This window comes from Myxine glutinosa, chromosome 1, assembly GCF_964187855.1.
Source record: "Myxine glutinosa chromosome 1, kmMyxGlut1.1, whole genome shotgun sequence".
Classification (NCBI taxonomy): domain Eukaryota; kingdom Metazoa; phylum Chordata; class Myxini; order Myxiniformes; family Myxinidae; genus Myxine; species Myxine glutinosa.
In genome coordinates this window covers 291132180-291151512 of record NC_136261.1, presented here as the reverse complement: position 1 = coordinate 291151512, position 19333 = coordinate 291132180, and the positions used below count along the sequence as shown (strand labels likewise).

General features: G+C 44.5%; 1 protein-coding gene across 9 annotated transcripts in view; it reads left to right on the top strand.

Moving 5' to 3' along the window:
- DNM1L (dynamin 1 like) overlaps window positions 1-19333 on the top strand; it is an 88190-nt gene that overhangs the window by 39641 nt on the left and 29216 nt on the right. For all 9 annotated transcript variants that reach the window (XM_078767462.1, XM_078767441.1, XM_078767431.1 and 6 more), the window contains 3 exons: window positions 5202-5364; window positions 5585-5705; window positions 5868-5999. In XM_078767462.1, coding sequence (XP_078623588.1) covers window positions 5202-5364; window positions 5585-5705; window positions 5868-5999 — 416 coding nt within the window. The remainder of the gene's footprint in view (window positions 1-5201; window positions 5365-5584; window positions 5706-5867; window positions 6000-19333) is intronic.

Here is a 19333-nt window from a genome sequence, read left to right as displayed (position 1 = left end):
CGAGTTTTGTCAGTCGTCCACAACTTTTTGAAATATCATGCTGTATATTATTTTTGGCCCCATCTCTCAATGGTGAAGAATCACTTAAATTTTTTTTTTTCTTTCTCATTTGGATCCGGATTCATATCTTTACCAAAGTTGAACAGATTTGTCCTTGTCGCACACCCAACCTGTCCAACACGTTTCGTCCAAATCTGTCCATTTCCTTTTAAAATAACCTGTTCACAGACAGATTGGGGTGAAGACATAACTTCTGTCCTACTTTGGTGGTGGAGTTAATTTATTGGAATACATTATTATGTAAAAACTATTTATATAAAGAGGATAGCCTTGCTGGTGGAGCCTTTTGATCTGATGCGCAGATGAGGGATTAACATCCAAAAGGTGTCCTATAGGGGTGGGGGGGGTGGACTAATGCTCGGGACGGGGGAGGTTTCACTCCTAACCTCTAATTCCCCTGTATCCGGCTCACTTCCAGAGCCTTCAGCATCCCCTACCCGTTCTTCCATATTACTCACCCCCTCCATCCGCTGTGGGGAAGTAGTTCTCCCATGCGAGTACTTATTTTACCTATCAAAAAAAAAAAATCAACAAACAAATAAATGAAAAATCACTCAGAGCGAGCGACACTTGGCAAAAGAGAAAAAAGTAGAATGGCACTCATTAAAGCATCCTTTTTACCTCACAAATAATTGGTGCTTGAATTATGTGACCTGATATGCATATCATCTTCAAATTTTAAGTTGCTCGGATGAAAATTGACAAGTTTAGAAATTTGGCCGATGTTGACCTCAAAAATACAGTGCATTCAGAAAGTATTCAGACCCCTTCACTTTTTTCACATTTTGTTATGTTGCAACCTTATTCTGAAATCGTTTAAATTCATTTTTTCCCTCGTCAATCTACACTCAATACCCCATAATGACAAAGAGAAAACAGGATTTTCGAAAGTTTTACAAATTTATTAAAAAGAAAAAACTGAAATATTACATTTACATAAGTATTCATACCCTTTGCTATGACACTTTAAATTTAGCTCAGGTGCCTCCCATTTCTCTTGATCATCTTTGAGATGTTTCTACACCTTGATTGGAGTCCACCTGTGGTAAATTCAATTATTGATTGGACATGATTTGGAAAGGCACACACCTGTACATATAAGGTCTCACAGCTGACAACGCGTATCAGAGCAAAAACCAAGCCATGAGGTCGAAGGAACTGCCTGCAGAGCTCAGAGACAGGATTGTGTCGAGGCACAGATCGGGGGAAGCCTACAAAAAAATTATTTCTGCTGCATTGAAGGTTCCCAAGAGCACAGTGGTCCCCATAATTCTTAAATGGAAGAAGTTTGGAACAACCAGGACTCTTCCGGGTGCTGGCCGCCCGGCCAAACCGAGCAATCGGGGGAGAAGGGCCTTGGTAACAGAGGTGACCAAGAACCCGATGGTCACTCTGGCTGAGCTACAGAGATCCTGTATGGAGATGGGAGAAACTTCCAGAAGGACAACCATCACTGCAACACTCCACCGATCTGGGCTTTATGGCAGAGTGGCCAGACGGAAGCCTCTTCTCAGTGAAAGACACATGAAAGCCCGCTCGGAGTTTGCAAAAAAGCACCGAAAGGACTCTCAGACTGTGTGAAACAAGATTCTGTGGGTTTAAACAATTAGTTACTCAGCTGGCCGGGCGGCCAGCTCGAGGAAGAGTCCTGGTTGTTCTAAACTTCTTCCATTTAAGAATTATATGGAGGCCACTGTGCTCTTGGGAACCTTCAATGCAGCAGAAATTTTTTTGTAGGCTTCCCCCGATCTGTGGCTCGACACAGTCCTGTCTCTGAGCTCTGCAGGCAGTTCCTTCGACCTCATGGCTTGGTTTTTGCTCTGATACGCGTTGTCAGCTGTGAGACCTTATATGTACAGGTGTGTGCCTTTCCAAATCATGTCCAATCAATAATTGAATTTACCACAGGTGGACTCCAATCAAGGTGTAGAAACATCTCAAAGATGATCAAGAGAAATGGGAGGCACCTGAGCTAAATTTCAAGTGTCATAGCAAAGGGTATGAATACTTATGTCAATGTGATATTTCAGTTTTTTCTTTTTAATAAATTTGCAAAACTTTCTAAAATCCTGTTTTCTCTGTCATTATGGGGTATTGAGTGTAGATTGATGAGGGAAAAAATGAATTTAAACGATTTCAGCATAAGGCTGCAACATAACAAAATGTGAAAAAAGTGAAAGGGTCTGAATACTTTTTGAATGCACTGTAGATGGTGGTTGGTTTCCTAAGCTGATATGGAAATCCTATTCAGATTTCAAGTAAATCGGATGAAAATTGAGGATTTTAAAATTGGGAAAAAGTGGTTGACCTTCGGCCTATGTTGATCTTCAGCCTATGTTCATCTCAAAACTAGTTGGTGGTTGAATTCAGTTCATTCATATGAAATCCTATTCAAATGTCAAGTCAATCGGATGAAAATTTAGGATTTTAGAAATTTGAGAAAACTAGTTGACCTTTGGCGTATGATGGATGACCTTTTGACCTCAAAAAAATAGTATTTTGTCAGACCATGAACTCAACCCTTTTGTGAAGATTGGTTTGAAAATTGTGACCTGCATGCAATTATAAGTGAGCGGACAGACAAACAAACACAACTTGTCCCAAAAAATTATTTTTTTTGCTAAGTAACAAAAAATATGTCGTGCATAGCATGATACGTGCGAAATCCCTAAAGTAAGTTGTTGGCCTATGATGACCTGAAAAATAGTTGGGGTTTGAATTCAGTGACCAGATGTGCAAATCCTCTTCAAATTTCAAGTTAATTGGTTGGATATTGAGGATTTTAGAAACTTGGCCTATGTTGACCTTTTTGCTTATGTTGACCTCAAAAATACTTGGTTGAATTCAGTGACCAGACATGCAAGTCCTCTTCAAATTTCAAGTCAATCGGATTAAAGTTGAGGATTTTAGAAATTTGGCCTACATGTTAACCTTTTGATCCCCAAAACAATAGGCTTCTTGCTTATGACCAACTCTACCATGTGGTGAAGTTTCGTGAAGATCGGTTGAAAATTGTAACCTGTAGTCGACTGACATAGACAGACAGAATAACGCACACGACCAAACGATATACTTGAAAAATCTTCAATTTTCGCAAGTAAGAAACAGGTGAAAACATAACCTCCATCCACCTTCGATGGCAGAGGTAACAATGCTCCTATAATAAAGCTGATATCCTTACTTTGATACACAAGATAGTTCTTAGAACGCCTTATCCCTTGCAGTCTTTAGAAAAAGGACATGGTAAGGGTCTTTTTAAATCTCGCTTTGCGTTTCCGAGCACAATCTATATTAGCTTTGTTCACAAACTTTGAATAATCGGCGCGATGGCAGCCATACGTATTGTCAGAGAACAGGCCACAGCTGAACCTTCTGCAAACTCTTCTCATATAAAGTGACGATTTTGGAATGATCTTTAAGAAAAAGATGCACCAAACAAACAGATATTTTGGACAAAGTGAGCTCTGTCGTTGCATCACTAGGCGCGGCCATTTTGTCTGAATCTCACTGTTACTCCATCCTCTGAGCACGTGGAAAATTTGATTGGGCGAGACGGCATACAATTTTCCCCCGAGTACTGCTAAACTGAAGGTTTTTGGAAGTGCAAACATTGTTCAAGTACTGTATATAATTCGATTGAAATAGGATAAAAGTTTTAAAGGATGTAGAAAACAAAACAACAACAACAACAACAAAGCATTGAATCGGAAGTTTACCACCGCTGATGTGCACCCTCTTTTACACTACCTTATTACCCTCGCCAGAGGAGAGGGTATTGCATTTGTCTGTTTCTGTTTGTTTGTCTGCACAGAATAAATATAATTTTCTCTGCAACCATTGGTCCGATTGACAGGAAATTTTCACCATAGGTGCAACTCCACCTGTAGAATTTTTAAGGATAATTACGACGTCATACGTCATGTGGTACGGGCGCCATTTTGGAAAAACCGAAAATTTTGCACCTCTATATCTCCAAAAGCACTAAAAAAAATAAAAATAAAACCTTTAGAGGCCATTTTTCCCCGCAAAGCAGGGGTTGGCCTTTTTCGGGAACCGTGGTTGTTGTTGGTTTTTTGGTCCTCTTTTTGAAGCAATGTTTTACGGCCGGATGCCCTTCCTGACGCCAACCCTTTTTGCCGCCTTTAACGACAAACAGGGAATTACCAGTGAACTGGTACTCAATTAGCCGACCTCGGAAGGATGACAGGCTGAGTCAACCCCCCTGGCGTTAATTCAGCGATCTACTGGGATTCGAACCCAGGATCCTAGGATCCTAAGCCGGCACCCTAGCCGCTAGCCCAACACCAGGGTTGGCACCAGCCAAAAGCACTGAATATAGAAAATTGAGACATGGCTCATTGTAAAGAACTCTCCATGGGGAATAAAATATGTTAATGATGATGTCATTGGTGCCTCCATTATGATGTCATAATTCGACAAGTACAAAACTTCATCCGATCAAGATGAAATTGCTTGAGCGTCATCGAGGGATAAATTTATGGAGAAAAAAAAATTATGATGACGTCATGGTCACGTGGTTCAGCCGCCATATGTTTTAACACAAAAGCCTTAAAAACCTCTAAAAGCACGTCTTGGCGAGGGTCTGCAATCTTTGATTGCTTTTTCTTGTTTAACATGTTGAATTAGTTATTCGTGCTTGTTGTTTGTCCTTAATGATGTCCTTAAAAACATGAAGTTTCCTGTTTGGAATTATTTAAAATTTTTTTGATTGACACTGACAGACTGAAGCAATTGCTCCACTGCGCTGTGCACATACAAGCACATAATTTCTTAGAAATAGCCCAATGTGAGGTATATTTAGATTTCCTCCAAACGTTTGATGGTAAGGTTTCATCAAGGTGCCACATAACTTTGTCAGTGATTCTTTATCTTTATTTTTTTTTGCTTGCTCATTTGTTTTATTACATATGTACCACCCTGCTGTTTTTCTACAGGAAATATGTAGATGTCACAAATGTGGTTAATGAAATGCCTATTGCACTTTGTGAGCTAGGGGATGCCAAGAACAGGAAATGCCCCGTGGTTACAGTATAATATAAAGTCTAAAATATGTTTGAATTATTTTTAGATGCAGTATATTCAGGAGATTTTCATTAATGTTCCAATACCTGATTTGGTAGGTACCTGTGGGAGACCAGCCATTGGACATTGAGGTCCAGATTCGTGAATTGATTTTGCAGCACATCAGCAACCCAAACTCTGTCATTCTTGCAGTGACAGCTGCTAACACAGACATGGCCACTTCAGAGGCTCTCAAGATTGCCCGCGAAGTGGATCCTGATGGTAGGTATTATTGCTTTTCTTTTTGACCAACCACTAAGTATATCATGCCAAATTCTGCAGAGACATAAACAGTTGGAATTTGGAGAATAATTCAAAATAGGTCAAAACCCTTAGTGGTGGCTACTTACATTTAGAGCTGTTTTGAAAGAGGAAAATATATCATTGCATAGCCCTGGCTTTTGGCTAAGAAACCTCATTAATTGTGTTTTTGGGCATGCAGGCCGCCGAACCCTGGCTGTGATCACAAAGCTGGATTTGATGGATGCCGGTACAGATGCGATGGACGTTTTGACAGGTCGAGTCATCCCAGTCAAGCTAGGGATCATCGGAGTTGTTAACAGGTTGGGAGGGCCTGATGTAGATGAAAAGACAAGTTGAGAGAGTGGGAGAGCTCAAATAAATGTTTTTAATAGTTTCACCAGAGTGTAATCAAGCATACTGAGGGATTGCTTTACATTAAACCTTTGTTTTTAATATTTTAAAACTTTCTTGTAAACCCCCAGGAGCCAGTTGGATATAAATATGAAAAAGAATATTGCTGAAGCCGCTGTGGATGAACAAGCCTTTCTTCAGAAGAAATACCCTTCCTTGGCCAATCGGAATGGCACCCGCTTGCTCGCCAAGACCCTGAACAGGTCAGTGTGCGGCTGCGTATTGCAGCTTTAAAACATGTCTCGTATTTAGATTGTATACTGGGAGCAGGATGGGCAACTTGATGCTATTGTTACATCGTTTTGAAATGCACTTAAATTGTCCACCTGCATGAAAATGGCAGCTGGTCATTAACCTCTCAATTTTCTTCGGTGCCTTGTGATGGCAGTCTATGAAAAATACCGTATTAAAAGAAGACTATTTATTCTGACAAATCCCCTCATAAAATAGTCATCAAAGCTGCACGGTCTATGCTATTCTTGCCACAATGTACCTATGGACCCCCCCCCCCCCCCCCGCAACCTCTCGCCACCCTCCGTGTAACACCGCCAAGGTTTTCTGTCAGGAATCCAAGATTCTGGCCTTCACACTTACTGTCGCACATCGAATTAACATGTGCATTACATTAGCGAGTGTGAAGCATAGCTGTCTTACCTGGTTTCCTCACTGTACTATCCCCATTTCTTTATAAATTTCACAATAAACATAATGTACACAATTCTTAAATAAAGCAATTCTAAAATTATTCATCCGCCGTCGACTGATCAAGATGGTGTCCTTAGGATGGGGAATACAACAACACAACAACAGGCATTTTAAGGCCGTTTTCCCTGCTAGAGCGGGGGTTAGCCTTGCGTTCCCCATGACAATCTTCTCCATTTTGCCCTATTTTCTGCATCTCCCCTTGTTAATCCCCTTGCCCGCGTTTCTTCTTCCACCATCTTTAGCCAAATCTTTCTCGGTCTTCCCCATCCTCTACTTCCTTCTACATTCATTTCCATCACTCTTCTCAACCAGTCACTTTCATCTTTCCTCACCACATGACCAAACCATCTCAACCTGTTTCTCTTCACAGCATCCATCACAGGCTCTTTTCCCATCATCTTTCGCAATACATCATTCATCCACCGAACCATTCACATTTCCACCCTTTCCAGCCTTCGTTGCTGCTCGATGTTCATTACCCATGTCTCGCTCCCATAAATCATAACACTTCTCACACATGCAGCATACACCTTTCCCTTCAGCTTCAACGACACTCCCTACCTCATCAGCACGCCACTCAGTTCCCGAAACTTCTTCCATGCACATCTCACTCCAGCAACCGTTGCCGAGTGATCCACCTTCTCCATTCAGCATGCCTCCTAGGTAGCAAAATGTTTTCACACCTTCCAGCTTCACGCCGTCTCCAAGATCCAACTCAACATTTCCTCCATCTGCACCTCCCTCTGTGCACACCTTACACTTGAATGTAGCTGCCACACTGGTTAATGACTCTCTCAAACCACTACATTTTTGATGAACCCACTCAGCGCACATTGCACATTGAATGGAGTTCACTCCGACACCTTTCCTGCACACATCACACGGCCACTTCCCAGTTCTTTCGACCTCACCACATGCTTTACCACTTGCCATCACCTTTGTTTTTCCGATATTCACCTTCAGACCTTTTGTCTCCAGACATTCCTTCCACTTGTTCATCTTCTCCTTCAGTCCATCCATACTTTCTGCAATCAACACCAGATCATCTGCATACAACAACTCCCACAGTAAACCTTCCTTTACGTTCTGAGCCAGCACCTCCATCACAGCTACAAATAGTAGTGGACTTGGTACTGACCCCTGATGCACTCCCACCTTCACCTCAAACTCACCTCTGTTCCCTGATCAACCATTCCTCCACTCCTAACTTCCTCAATGCCCATGTCACTACTTGGCGTGGAACCCTATCAAATGCCTTCTCCAGATCAACAAACCCAAGAAACAACTTCTTCCTCTTCTCCATGTACTTCTCCTGCAACTGCTTTACAATAAAAAGCACGTCTGTCGTTCCTCTTCCTGGCATAAATCCAAACTGCATTTCGTCGATCTTCACTTTCTTCCTTATCCTCCTCTCCAACACCCTTTCCAATACCTTCATTCTACGCTCCAATAACTTTATCGCTCGATACGAGCCACAGTCCAGACGGTCATCTTTCCCCTTGTATAGAGGGATGAGGGTACTGTTACGTGCTCCTCCCCAAACCCCGGTCACGGTGTACCTCCGAGCCCCGAGAGGAGTCACGGCAGAAAGATGTGTTGTTCTGTTTGTCAAAGATCAATCGTGAAAACACACCAATATTGTTACCAACAAACAAGTATTGTATTAAGATCACACAAGAAAACAGTACAACAACAATAGTAATCAATTGTGCAACCAATATATATTTCCTATGATGGTACCATCAGGTTTGTACAATACAACTCACTGTGCTCCAAGTGAGCGAAAAGAAGAACATTCCCCAATGTCTCTATTCCGGCATCAAGCCAAAGTAGATCCGCTCCAGCGATCGTCAGAACGATGTCTAATCGAGATCAGAATCCCGTTCGGATGACAGTCACAGTCAGGCTGCCAAAGCTGCGCAAAGGCGACTGGGAAATCACACCCTCGGGTATGGACGTTCCACGGCTTCCAATCGGCGAACCGTAGATTTCCCACTCAAAAGCCACGTTACACACACACACACCAGATTAACGTCTGAATGTGGTGAAAATGGGTGAAACGAGATGAAAAACCTTGAGCGAAGCGCAAAGCGCGCGAGTCAAAATGGCCGACGGCCCGTTCTCGTGGTGTAACGGCACTCCGATGATTCTCGTCGGAATCAACCGCAAAACCTGACACGCAGGTGGATCTGTCATAGCGATAACAACTCTGTCGCAGGAATCCCTTTCCCGGGAAACCCAAAGTTCACTCGTGACCCTCGTTCGCCAATCGTTCGCTCCAGACCTCGAAGCAGCTCGGCTTCTTGTCCGACTCGCTCGCCCCGCCCTCTCTTCCTCCTCTTCCTCCTCTTCCTCTTCTTCCTCTTCGTCGTCTTCCGGTTTCATTTAAAACATTAACTTTTTTACCTTTTGAAAATAGTAATCTCTATTTGCCCTTAAACGACAACAATAATAGTACATGGAATCAAAAATGTTTACAGTGGATGAAAACCACAACAACGGAAGTGACGAATTCGTAACAGTACTCAGTTCCCAATTCACTGGAATGCGGCCTTCTTTCACCACCAGATTACAGATCTCTGTCATTCTCTTCATACTCCAACTTCCTGCTGCCTTCAACATATCTCCCACAACTCCCGTCGCCCTCCCCCCCACCCCCTGCTTTTCTACTCTTCATTGCTTTTATCGCTTCCCGGGAAACCCAAAGTTCACTCGTGACCCTCGTTCGCCAATCGTTCGCTCCAGACCTCGAAGCAGCTCGAGAGGACGCAGCGTACGGAGCTTTTTTATTTTTATTTTTATTTTTTTTTATTGCTTTTATCGCTTCCTCAACTTCCTTTTCAGTTATCTTCTCTGCCGGTCCTAAAACTGGGTTACACTCTATGTTGCCATCCCATTCATTCTCTGCATTCAACAGCATTTCCATATATCTCTTCCATCTTCCTTTAATTCCATTTGGGTCCATAACGATTTGTCCCACTTCATCCTTCAAGCAACTCACCCCCCATCACATCACACCTCTCTTTGGTGCGGAGTGAAGATGGTAAAACCAAAACATAAGCAAGCCTACCGTATCCACAATTCCACTTAGCCAAATGCATACTCCATCTATTGACCACGTCCCCCACTGGATGTCACCTGCTCTAGCTGTTAGCTGAGCCCAAATATCCAGTTTAGAAGCTAACGAGTCGATTTCACGATCTACCCTGCCCTCCATAGCACATATCAGGTCGCATGGGACAAAGTTGAATATTCCCATCAACACAAAACATCAATCATAATTTCCTTAATCACTATTCATGAATCGTACTTGTAAGACCGTGGCATTGCAATTATCTGCACATGTGGCCTCAACTCTGCAGTGGGGAGGTCCTAAAATGTGGTTGTGGGCTGTAGCAGTGTGTGGGTGTCTGCAGTAAAACAAAGTCCCCAAATTCAATATTTCTATGGGCCTCTCATTTGGATTTCCACTCTCTGACCCCCAGCACCACAACTGCTCTCTTCGCTGTACACCCTGCTGGAAGGATTACCCATATGACACACTTTAACCTACACATGGTCACAAGGGATCCTCCCTCCGCCAACCAATGGTCGACCAATCCGACTCTCCTCCCAGCGTATTCTCCATTTCCCAGTCACACACTGGGGTACCAGGGGTGAGGCATGGTGAGAGGCTGCAGTCCTCTCGCTATCCAAGAGCCAGCTTCGGACACGCACCACTTTCCCACCCACAAAACTTATGAGTAATGCTCCTTCCCCAGCTGCCATTCATCCTTACCTACACCGGCAGTACATGCTACTGTGTTCCTACCTGTCATGGCCAATGCACATGTGAATCAATACAGTGCACAACTAGAACGGCACTCGATAGAGCTTATGCTGAATAGTTTATTTTGTATCCCACTGATAGGGCAGATCTGACTCTGGCCCTGAACCAAAATTGAATCATTTCTTCCTTGTCAGACACTTAACTTTTCCACCAAGTTACATCCGAATCCATCCACAACTTTGAGATATCCTACACAGACAAATAAACAGACGGGTGAAAGCATAACCTCCACCCACCTTCGGTGGCGGAGGTAAGGAGCACACTGGCCAGTGAAAATTATTTTATCCAATATCACATGATGACATTTTAACCATTTCCACATGGTCCATGTGCTTTGCTGTCATGGCCACTCTTGCCTGTCACCCATACCAATTCCCAGCTCAACTGCATACCCCCAAAAGCAAAGCATGGCGAGTCGTAACAATGGGGAAAGGTAAATTTGGCACAAATCCAATTACCACTAGAGAGCTTGTTCAATATCGGCAGCACGTGCTGCAGCCAATCTTCTCATTGTAACCCTTATCAATTAAAACCCAGGGCTCTTTTCCCAAACTGAGAACCCATTGAATCGCAGTGGACTATTTGTGGAAGATTATGCGGGCTTCTCCAGACCTTGACCCAGAACTCAAACTTTCCACAGATGATCTGGTTGGTTTTATGGTGATTGGTACTCCAAACTCAAACCATTTTCCCTGCAAGAGTGGGGGTTAGCCTTGCGGTCCCCATGACAATATTCTCCATTTTGCCCTATTTTCTGCATCCCCCCTTGTTAAACCCCTTGCCCGCATTTCGTCTTCGACCATCTTTAGCCAAGTCTTTCTCGGTCTTCCCCATCCTCTACTTCCTTCCACATTCATTTCCATCACTCGTCTCAACGTCACTTTCATCCTTCCTCAACACATGACCAAACCATCTCAAACTGTTTCTCTTCACAGCATCCATCACAGGCTCTATTCCCATCATCTTTCGCAATTCATCATTTGGCTTCCTCTCTCTCAACGATACTCCACACATCCACCGAACCATTCGCATTTCCACCCTTTCCAGCCTTCGTTGCTGCTCTACGTTCATTACCCATGTCTCGCTCCCATAAATCGTAACACTTCTCACACATGCAGCATACACCTTTCCTTTCAGCTTCAACGACACTCCCCTCCTCGTCAGCACGCCACTCAGTTCCCGAAACTTCTTCCATGCACATCTCACTCCAGCAACCGTTGCCGAGTCTGATCCACCTTCTCCATTCAGCATGTCTCCTAGGTAACAAAATGTTTTCACACCTTCCACCTTCACGCCGTCTCCAAGATCCAACAACATTTCCTCCATCTGCAGCTCCCTCTGTGCACACCTTACACTTGAATGTAGCTGCCACGCTGGTTAATGACCCTCTCAAACCACTACATTTTTGATGAACCCACTCAGCGCACATTGTGCATTTAATGGAGTTCACTCCAACACCATTCCTGCACATAACACATGGCCACTTCCCAGTTCTTTCCACCTCACCACATGCTTTACCTCTTGCCATCACCTTTGTTTTTCTGATATTCACCTTCAGACCTTTCGTCTCCATACATTCCTTCCACTTGTTCATCTTCTCCTTCAGTCCATCCATACTTTCTGCAATCAACACCAGATCATCTGCACACAACAACTCCCACGGTAAACCCTCCTTTACGTTCCGAGCCAGTACCTCCATCACAGCTACAAATAGTAGTGGACTTAGTACCGACCGCTGATGCACTCCCACCTTCACCTCAAACTCACCACTTTTCCCGTCCTTCGTCCTTACAGCTGTGCGCGCTCTTTTGTACATTGCCATCACTACTCTGATCAACCATTCCTCCACTCCTAACTTCCTCAATGCCCATGTCACTACTTCATGTGGAACCCTATCGAATGCTTTCTCCAGATCAACAAACCCAAGAAACAACATCTTCCTCTTCTCCATGTACTTCTCCTGCAACTGCCTCAAAATAAAAAGCGCGTCTGTCGTTCCTCTTCCTGGCATAAATCCAAACTGCATTTCATCCATCTTCACTTTCTTCCTTATCCTCCTCTCCAACACCCTTTCCAATACCTTCATTCCATGCTCCAATAACTTTATCGCTCGATACAAGCCACAGTCCAGAGGGTCACCTTTCCCCTTGTATAGAGGGACGAGGGTACTCGGTTCCCAATCCACTGGAATGCGGCCTTCTTTCACCAACAGATTGCAGATCTCTGTCATTCTCTTCACACCCCAATTTCCCGCTCCCTTCAACATATCTCCCACAACTCCCGTCGGCCCTCCCGCTTTTCTACTCTTCATTGCTTTTATCGCTTCCTCAACTTCTGACTCGGTTATCTTCTCTGCCGGTCCTAAAACTGGGTTACTCTCTATGTTGCCATCCCATTCATTCTCTGCATTCAACAGTATTTCCATATATCTCTTCCATCTTCCTTTAATTCCATCTGGGTCCACAACGATTTGTCCCTCTTCATCCTTCAAGCAACTCACCCCCATCACATCACACCTCTTTCGCTATCTGCTTTGCAATCCTGAATACCGCTCTCTGACCCTCTTGCAAATCCAAGCGTTCTCCGAACATTTTCCTGCATGCCTCCTGCGCCTTTGCTACCTCTTTCTTTGCAGCCTTCTTGGCTGCCTTATAACTTTCATGCTCTTCCTTTTCTGCCCCCGTACCCTTTGTCTTCTGCCACTCCTTGAACTTCTTCCTCTTCTCGTCAATCTTCTTTCCAACTTCATCATCCCACCACCATGTTTCCGAGTGCCTCGGTGGTCCTTTTGTCCATCCACATACCTCACCAACGGCTCCCAACAGACTATCTTTCATTGACATCCAACCACTTTCAAGCTCAACCACATCATCCTCTACCATACTCAGCCTCTCTTTTAATGCCTCCCTCACTGTCACCTCTTTCAACCTCCACACCTTCATTCTCGGTTGGTACTTCACCCGCCGAGCTCTCCTCGCACCTTTCAACCTTATGTCGCAGACAACCAAGTGGTGCTGTGAAACAGCCTCCTCCCCCGGGATCACCTTTGTGTCCCGGAGGTGCCCCCTATCTCGCCTACGCACCATCAGGTAGTCAACGGTTGTCGTCGACCCACCTGACCTGTATGTAACAAGCTTATTATCCTCTTTCTGGAACTGAGTTATTTCAAATCAACAAATCAGCAAACTCCAAAATCCTTTCACCTTCTCCATTTCTCACACCATATCCGTAACCTCCATGAACTCCCTCAAAACCGTCCATACTCCTTCCCACATGTCCATTTAGGTCTCCTCCTACCACAACAACTTCCTTATCTTTCACGTTTTCCATCAGCTTCTCTATTGCACACCAGAACTTGTCCTTCTCTTCATCGCTCCGACCAACCTGTGGAGCATATCCCGAGATGACGTTCACCAAGAGCTTTCCAATCATCATTTTCACCATCAACCTTTCACTCACTCTCGTCACACTCACCACACTGTCTACAAACTCCTCAGAAAACAGGACACCAACACCATTCACGCCCTCCAGGCACCCTTGCCACACAAACTTGTATTTCTGTCCCTGTCTACCCTTCACCATTCTCACACCACTTCCCTTCCATCTCGTCTCCTGCACACAACATATGTCCACTCTTCTTCTGACCAATACGTCCACCACTTCTCCTGATCTTCCTGTCATTGTCCCTACAGAAGGGCAATGTTGTAAGAAATATAGATTAATCCCTAATGTATACCTTAAGTGCAAAAAAAATAACGAGCAATCAGAGATTGCAGACCCTCGCCAGGATGTGTTTTTGGTGGGGTTTTTTTAAAGGCTTTTTTGTTAAAACGAATATGGTGGCCAAACCATGTGACCGATGACGTCATTATTTTTTTTTCCTCCACCAATTTATCCCAAGATGATGCTCAAGAAATTTCATCTTTATCGGTTGAAGTTTTGTACTTGTCGAATTATGACATCATAATGGAGGCACCTTTTTTTTTTTTTTTTTTTTTTTTTTTTTTTTTTTTTTGTATACAAGATCGAGGCTCGTGAAAGAGCTAACATTAATCACACAAAAAGACAAACCGACACACAAAACACAAAAAACAAGGGGAGCGGTAGACAAGATGGGGAGAGAGGGGGAAGGACACAAAAGAGAGGGGGAAGGCATCATTATGACATTATGACATTATGACATCATTAACATATTTTATTCCCCATGGAGAGTTCTTTCCAATGAGCCATGTCACAAATTTTTTAATTTAGCACTTTCGGAGATATAGAGGTGCAATGTTTTTCGGTTTTTCCAAGATGGCGGCCGAACCACGTGACCGATGACGTTATCATGATTATTTTCCTCCTCCAGTTTATGCCGACATGGTGCTCAAGAAATTGCATCTTGATTGGATGAAGTTTTGTACTTGTCGAATTATGACGTCATAATGGAGGCACCTATGACATCTTCATTAACATATGTTTTTTTCCCCATGGGGAGTTCTTTACAATGAGCCATCTCAATTTTTTTTCTATGCAGCGCTTTCGGACATGGAGGTGCAAATGTTTTTTTTTCCCCAAGATGGCTCCTGTACCATGTGACTTGTGACGTCATAATTATCATTAAAAAAAATCTACAGGAGGAGGCACACCTATGGTGAAAGTTTCCTGTCAATCGGACCAATGGTTGCAGAGAAAATCATATTTTTTCTTTGCGGACAAACAGACAAACGGACTCAAATGTAATACCCTCTCCTCTGGTGAGGGTAATTGAATGTTACAATTCATGATTTTGCCAAATTAAACGAGAGCAAACGTTACAGCATTGCAGCTATATGATAACTCATTACTCGACGTGGCAACTGTGGTGAAAGGTTGAGTGGTGATTGTTGTTGTTAGTTGACAGCAAACTTAACAGCAGATGTAACCTTTTCCAAGTGCAATTAAATGAATATACTGGTCTGTAACAAATGCCAGTTTTTTTTGGTGGTGCATAAACAACAGAATGCTGCCTCGATTGCTGAGGCCTATCTTCACAAGGCCTGTGATGCCTATCAGCTCAAAATCTTTTTTAAAATGTTGCTTTGTTCAATTTACATTGAAGGGAAACCTATAGAGGGCGTCAATTGTGAATTTGACTGCTTCGAAGATATTGTTGCGGATTCGGGGGTCTGCGCTCCCCTTATCAAGGGGGGGGGGGGGTTAATCCCCTTGCCTTTTAAGCTGGCCGCCCCCCAATCCTGGAAATTATGACGTCACTTCCGGTTGGTGGTAAGTAGGGTTTTAAGCCCAATTCGTCTTATTACCTAAGTACTACCACCGGCCGTAAAGCGACGAGATAACTCCCACCCGAGCCGCAGCGTTAATGGATACGCCGAGCGAAGCGAGCCGCGACTCGGGCCGTTAACAAATACTACACCCGATTATAGCGGTTTCCAAATCGTGCCACAGGTACTCAATCGAGAAAAGACTAAAGCGATCAAATAAGAGGAAACCAGAGTAAGGGAAGAACAAAGAGTGGGTTTATTAATTATGTACAAAACCAAAAAAGAGGAAACGAAAGGAAATACAAGAAGAAGAAGAAACAAAAGGACACAGGGCAAGCTTATCTATACAGTCTTAACTTGTCACGACCCCAGGACAAACAGACAGACTTACATGGGATGGTAGCTGGTAGGGGAGGAAGGTCCAGGCAGATGGGTCCAGGCAGGGAGGCTCCGTCCACGCTCCGGGTTCGCGGGCGAAGAACGGCAGGCAGCTTCACGTGTCGTTGGCGCGTGACAGGACCTTACATATGTGAGGGGCTGGAATTCCGCATACGTATAGTGTGCCAAACGCTCTCTCTCTCCCGATCACTCAATGTCCGTATCAATTGGAGCGCTCCCGGATCAGTCCGTTAACAATGGCTTGTGGCGCAGTCCTCTCAATAGCGTTACAATCAGACGTCTCCGCGCCGTTCTGTTAATCACGACGGTCCCCTGCGCAGTCCGTGATATTCGAGCTCTCTCCGTGCAGTCCGTGATATTTGAGCTCTCCCCGCGCAGTCCGTGATATTCGAGCTCTCCCCGCGCAGTCCTTGATATTCGAGCTCTCCCCACGCAGTCCTTGATATTCGAGCTCTCCCCGCACAGTCCTTGATATTCGAGCTCTCCCCGCGCAGTCCGTGATATTCGAGCTCTCCCCACGCAGTCCGTGATATTCGAGCTCTCCCCGCGCAGTCCTGAAAGTAGTCCTCTCGCTTGCGCTTATATAACACGCTTTTAGATTAATCCGCGCACTTTGAGGCCACGCCCGCCAGCGAGCTCACCTCTGCCCTGGTTGGTTAGCGAGGACTCACCGGCTCAGCCCTTGACGGCTCATTGACAGGGCCATGCCTCGTTCTTTGCGCTCCGCCCCCTTCTTCTCCAAGCTTGACCGCGTGCGTAATGGCGTTTGGAGCGAACGCTGCGGCTGGCAGAGGCGCGTAATACAATTTGGAGAGAGAGACTGGAAAAATGGACAGAATGGGGCCAGTCTTATTTAATTATTGCAACGCAGATTCAACTATTGGGAACACAGCCTTATCTGAAACACATACTAAGGAAATAACTGAAAGTCCTATGGTGTCCTACGTGTTGCTGTGGCCTAACTATGGGTGCGACATTTGACCTTTTAACTGATGGAAATTATTTACAAGTATTATTTACAAAGTGAGGGGTTCTAAAACCGCAACAATATTTTTGACTTTACATCGCAGTAGACACAAACATGGCAGCTGTAGTATGTAAATTGTCTGCAGTCAGGAAAACTGCCCAACCAAATGGTGTAACCTGGACGGCCGAACACACGCACATCTCCTTTTATTGTATAGATTTAAAATAGTATGGACATGATATTTTCTAACCTTGTTAACCCCACCCCAATCCCTCTTTCCAAATTTCCAGTTTTTCCTCCTTGGAGTTTCCTTCTGTATCCATTTTTCCTGTTACGTCCTGATCAGTTCACTGTGATAGCTCTTCCTTGAGCCTCGACTATGTGTACAAAAACAAAACCATATCTGGATCCATACCTGAATCAAAATGTAATTGCTTGTTATTGTCGTCTAACCAACTTGTCCACCAAGTTTTGTCATAAGTTGTCCAACTTTTTGAAATATGCTATATATCATTTTTGGCCCTATCACTCAATGGTGAAGAATCACTTTTTAAAATATTGGATCCGGCTCCGGATTTTCACCAAAATCTAATCTTTTCTCCTTGTCACATACTGAAACCCTCCACCAAATTTCGTCTGAATCAGTCCACAACTTTTTGAGATCCTGCTCACAGACAGACACAGACGGACAGACAAACAGATGTGGGAGAAAGCATAACCTCCACCCACCTTCATTGGCGGAGGTAATAAAAAAAAAACCGGGCCTCGGGTGTCCAAATGCGGCTACGTACAACCCTGTTACTATCGGGCCTTTCTGCACCTCCCTGCAGCCTCTGCTGGCATTGAACCTCCCGCTCTTCCAATTCCCTATTGCCATGAGTGGCCACCTGCTCGTGACTCACAACTTGTATTTTATCACAAAAAAATACATTAAAAAACCAATTCAAGCGCAAACCAACAGCCCACATTTTCCTGTCTTTTTTTCGTCTCTCTGCCAGTAAACCTCCTCCTTACCCATACCACGGCCACTAACACACCCCATGTGCAGGAGGTCAAAGACTCCAGGTGTTGAATCGACCCCCACAGGCTCCACTTTGTATGGTCCCAGTATGACCCTCGACACCAGCTTTATACCACGGACTCAAACACGGCTTACCAGCACGGGCTCAGCCGCCTGACTGTACTCCCGAACTTGTCAGGTCGCTCCCTGGAGGTCCCGGGCACATCAGAAGGACTACCCTCAGGTCTGACTGCACCCACGAGCATCGTCCTACACCACAGAGGTTGCTTCACACCATAGTGCTTGCTACGTTCCCCCATGTGCTCAAATTTGAAAGTAAAATATTGCCATGGCCGAACAACGTTCTTTGCGCTTAAATATGATTTTAAATTTTCTTTGGACATTGGGACGAATCCCTCACTCTTTATACCAGTTTTCCACAGGATGGGATTCGTACCCAGGTCTCCTATCCCAGAACCTGACGACTAGTTGTCGGGTCGTCAGGATGTGTTTCCAACTTGTGTCTAATTATTGCACTCCTGATGCCAGATGTTGCATCAGAGGGGTCCGTTTGCACAGACCACTCAACCGGTCTAAGACCAACTACAGATCCCAAAACGGTGTTTATAATACTGTGTTTACTTGATACCAAGATTCCCCAAAGATCACCCAAACAAGGCCGAACTTGTTGGCACACATGCAGGAGGCATGATGTGAAAAATGCTTGTAGTCAAAATGGTGTTTGCAATGAAATATAGGGATAAGGGTAGACCGGACTATCGATAAGTAATGGCCGGCACAGATCTGGCAGTTGACAGCCACAGATACGGAGGAGGTAATACAGAAGTGAAATATAGCCTAACCCAACGATGGCTCAGATTACCAGATTTGAAGAAGAGCTGATGACGTACAGAGACGGCGATGATTGTGATTGTAGTGCAGTGAAGGTTGTGGCTGTAGTGCAGCTCGGGGTGCGGGGCCCCAAAGGCAATGCAGGGTGAGGTCCTCCCGACTTGTGTTACAGCTCTGCGTCGCTAGCAACAAAAGCAGAGAGAGAGATAATTTCCTGGTGGTGCAGCTACAACTCCAAAATCAGAACTACAATAACAACTACCAAATGAGACCTGGAATATAATTCAAAACTACCTCACACGGGCACAGTTAAGGCACTAGTAAACTTTGGCACCACCTTTGTGGGCGGCCCATCAACCTTATTGGCCGTCCACTTCTGTGGGCATGAGATCTCTTCTAGGCCATCCCTCAGTCCCAATTGAAAGTCTTGCGCCCCCTCTCCAAAGCTCTGCAGCTGATCTCGCCGCCATGGCCTACCCCACTCTCCGCCCCTTCCCCATCCCTCCACCGGAATCTTTTCCTTTTCTTTTTTTCATCTT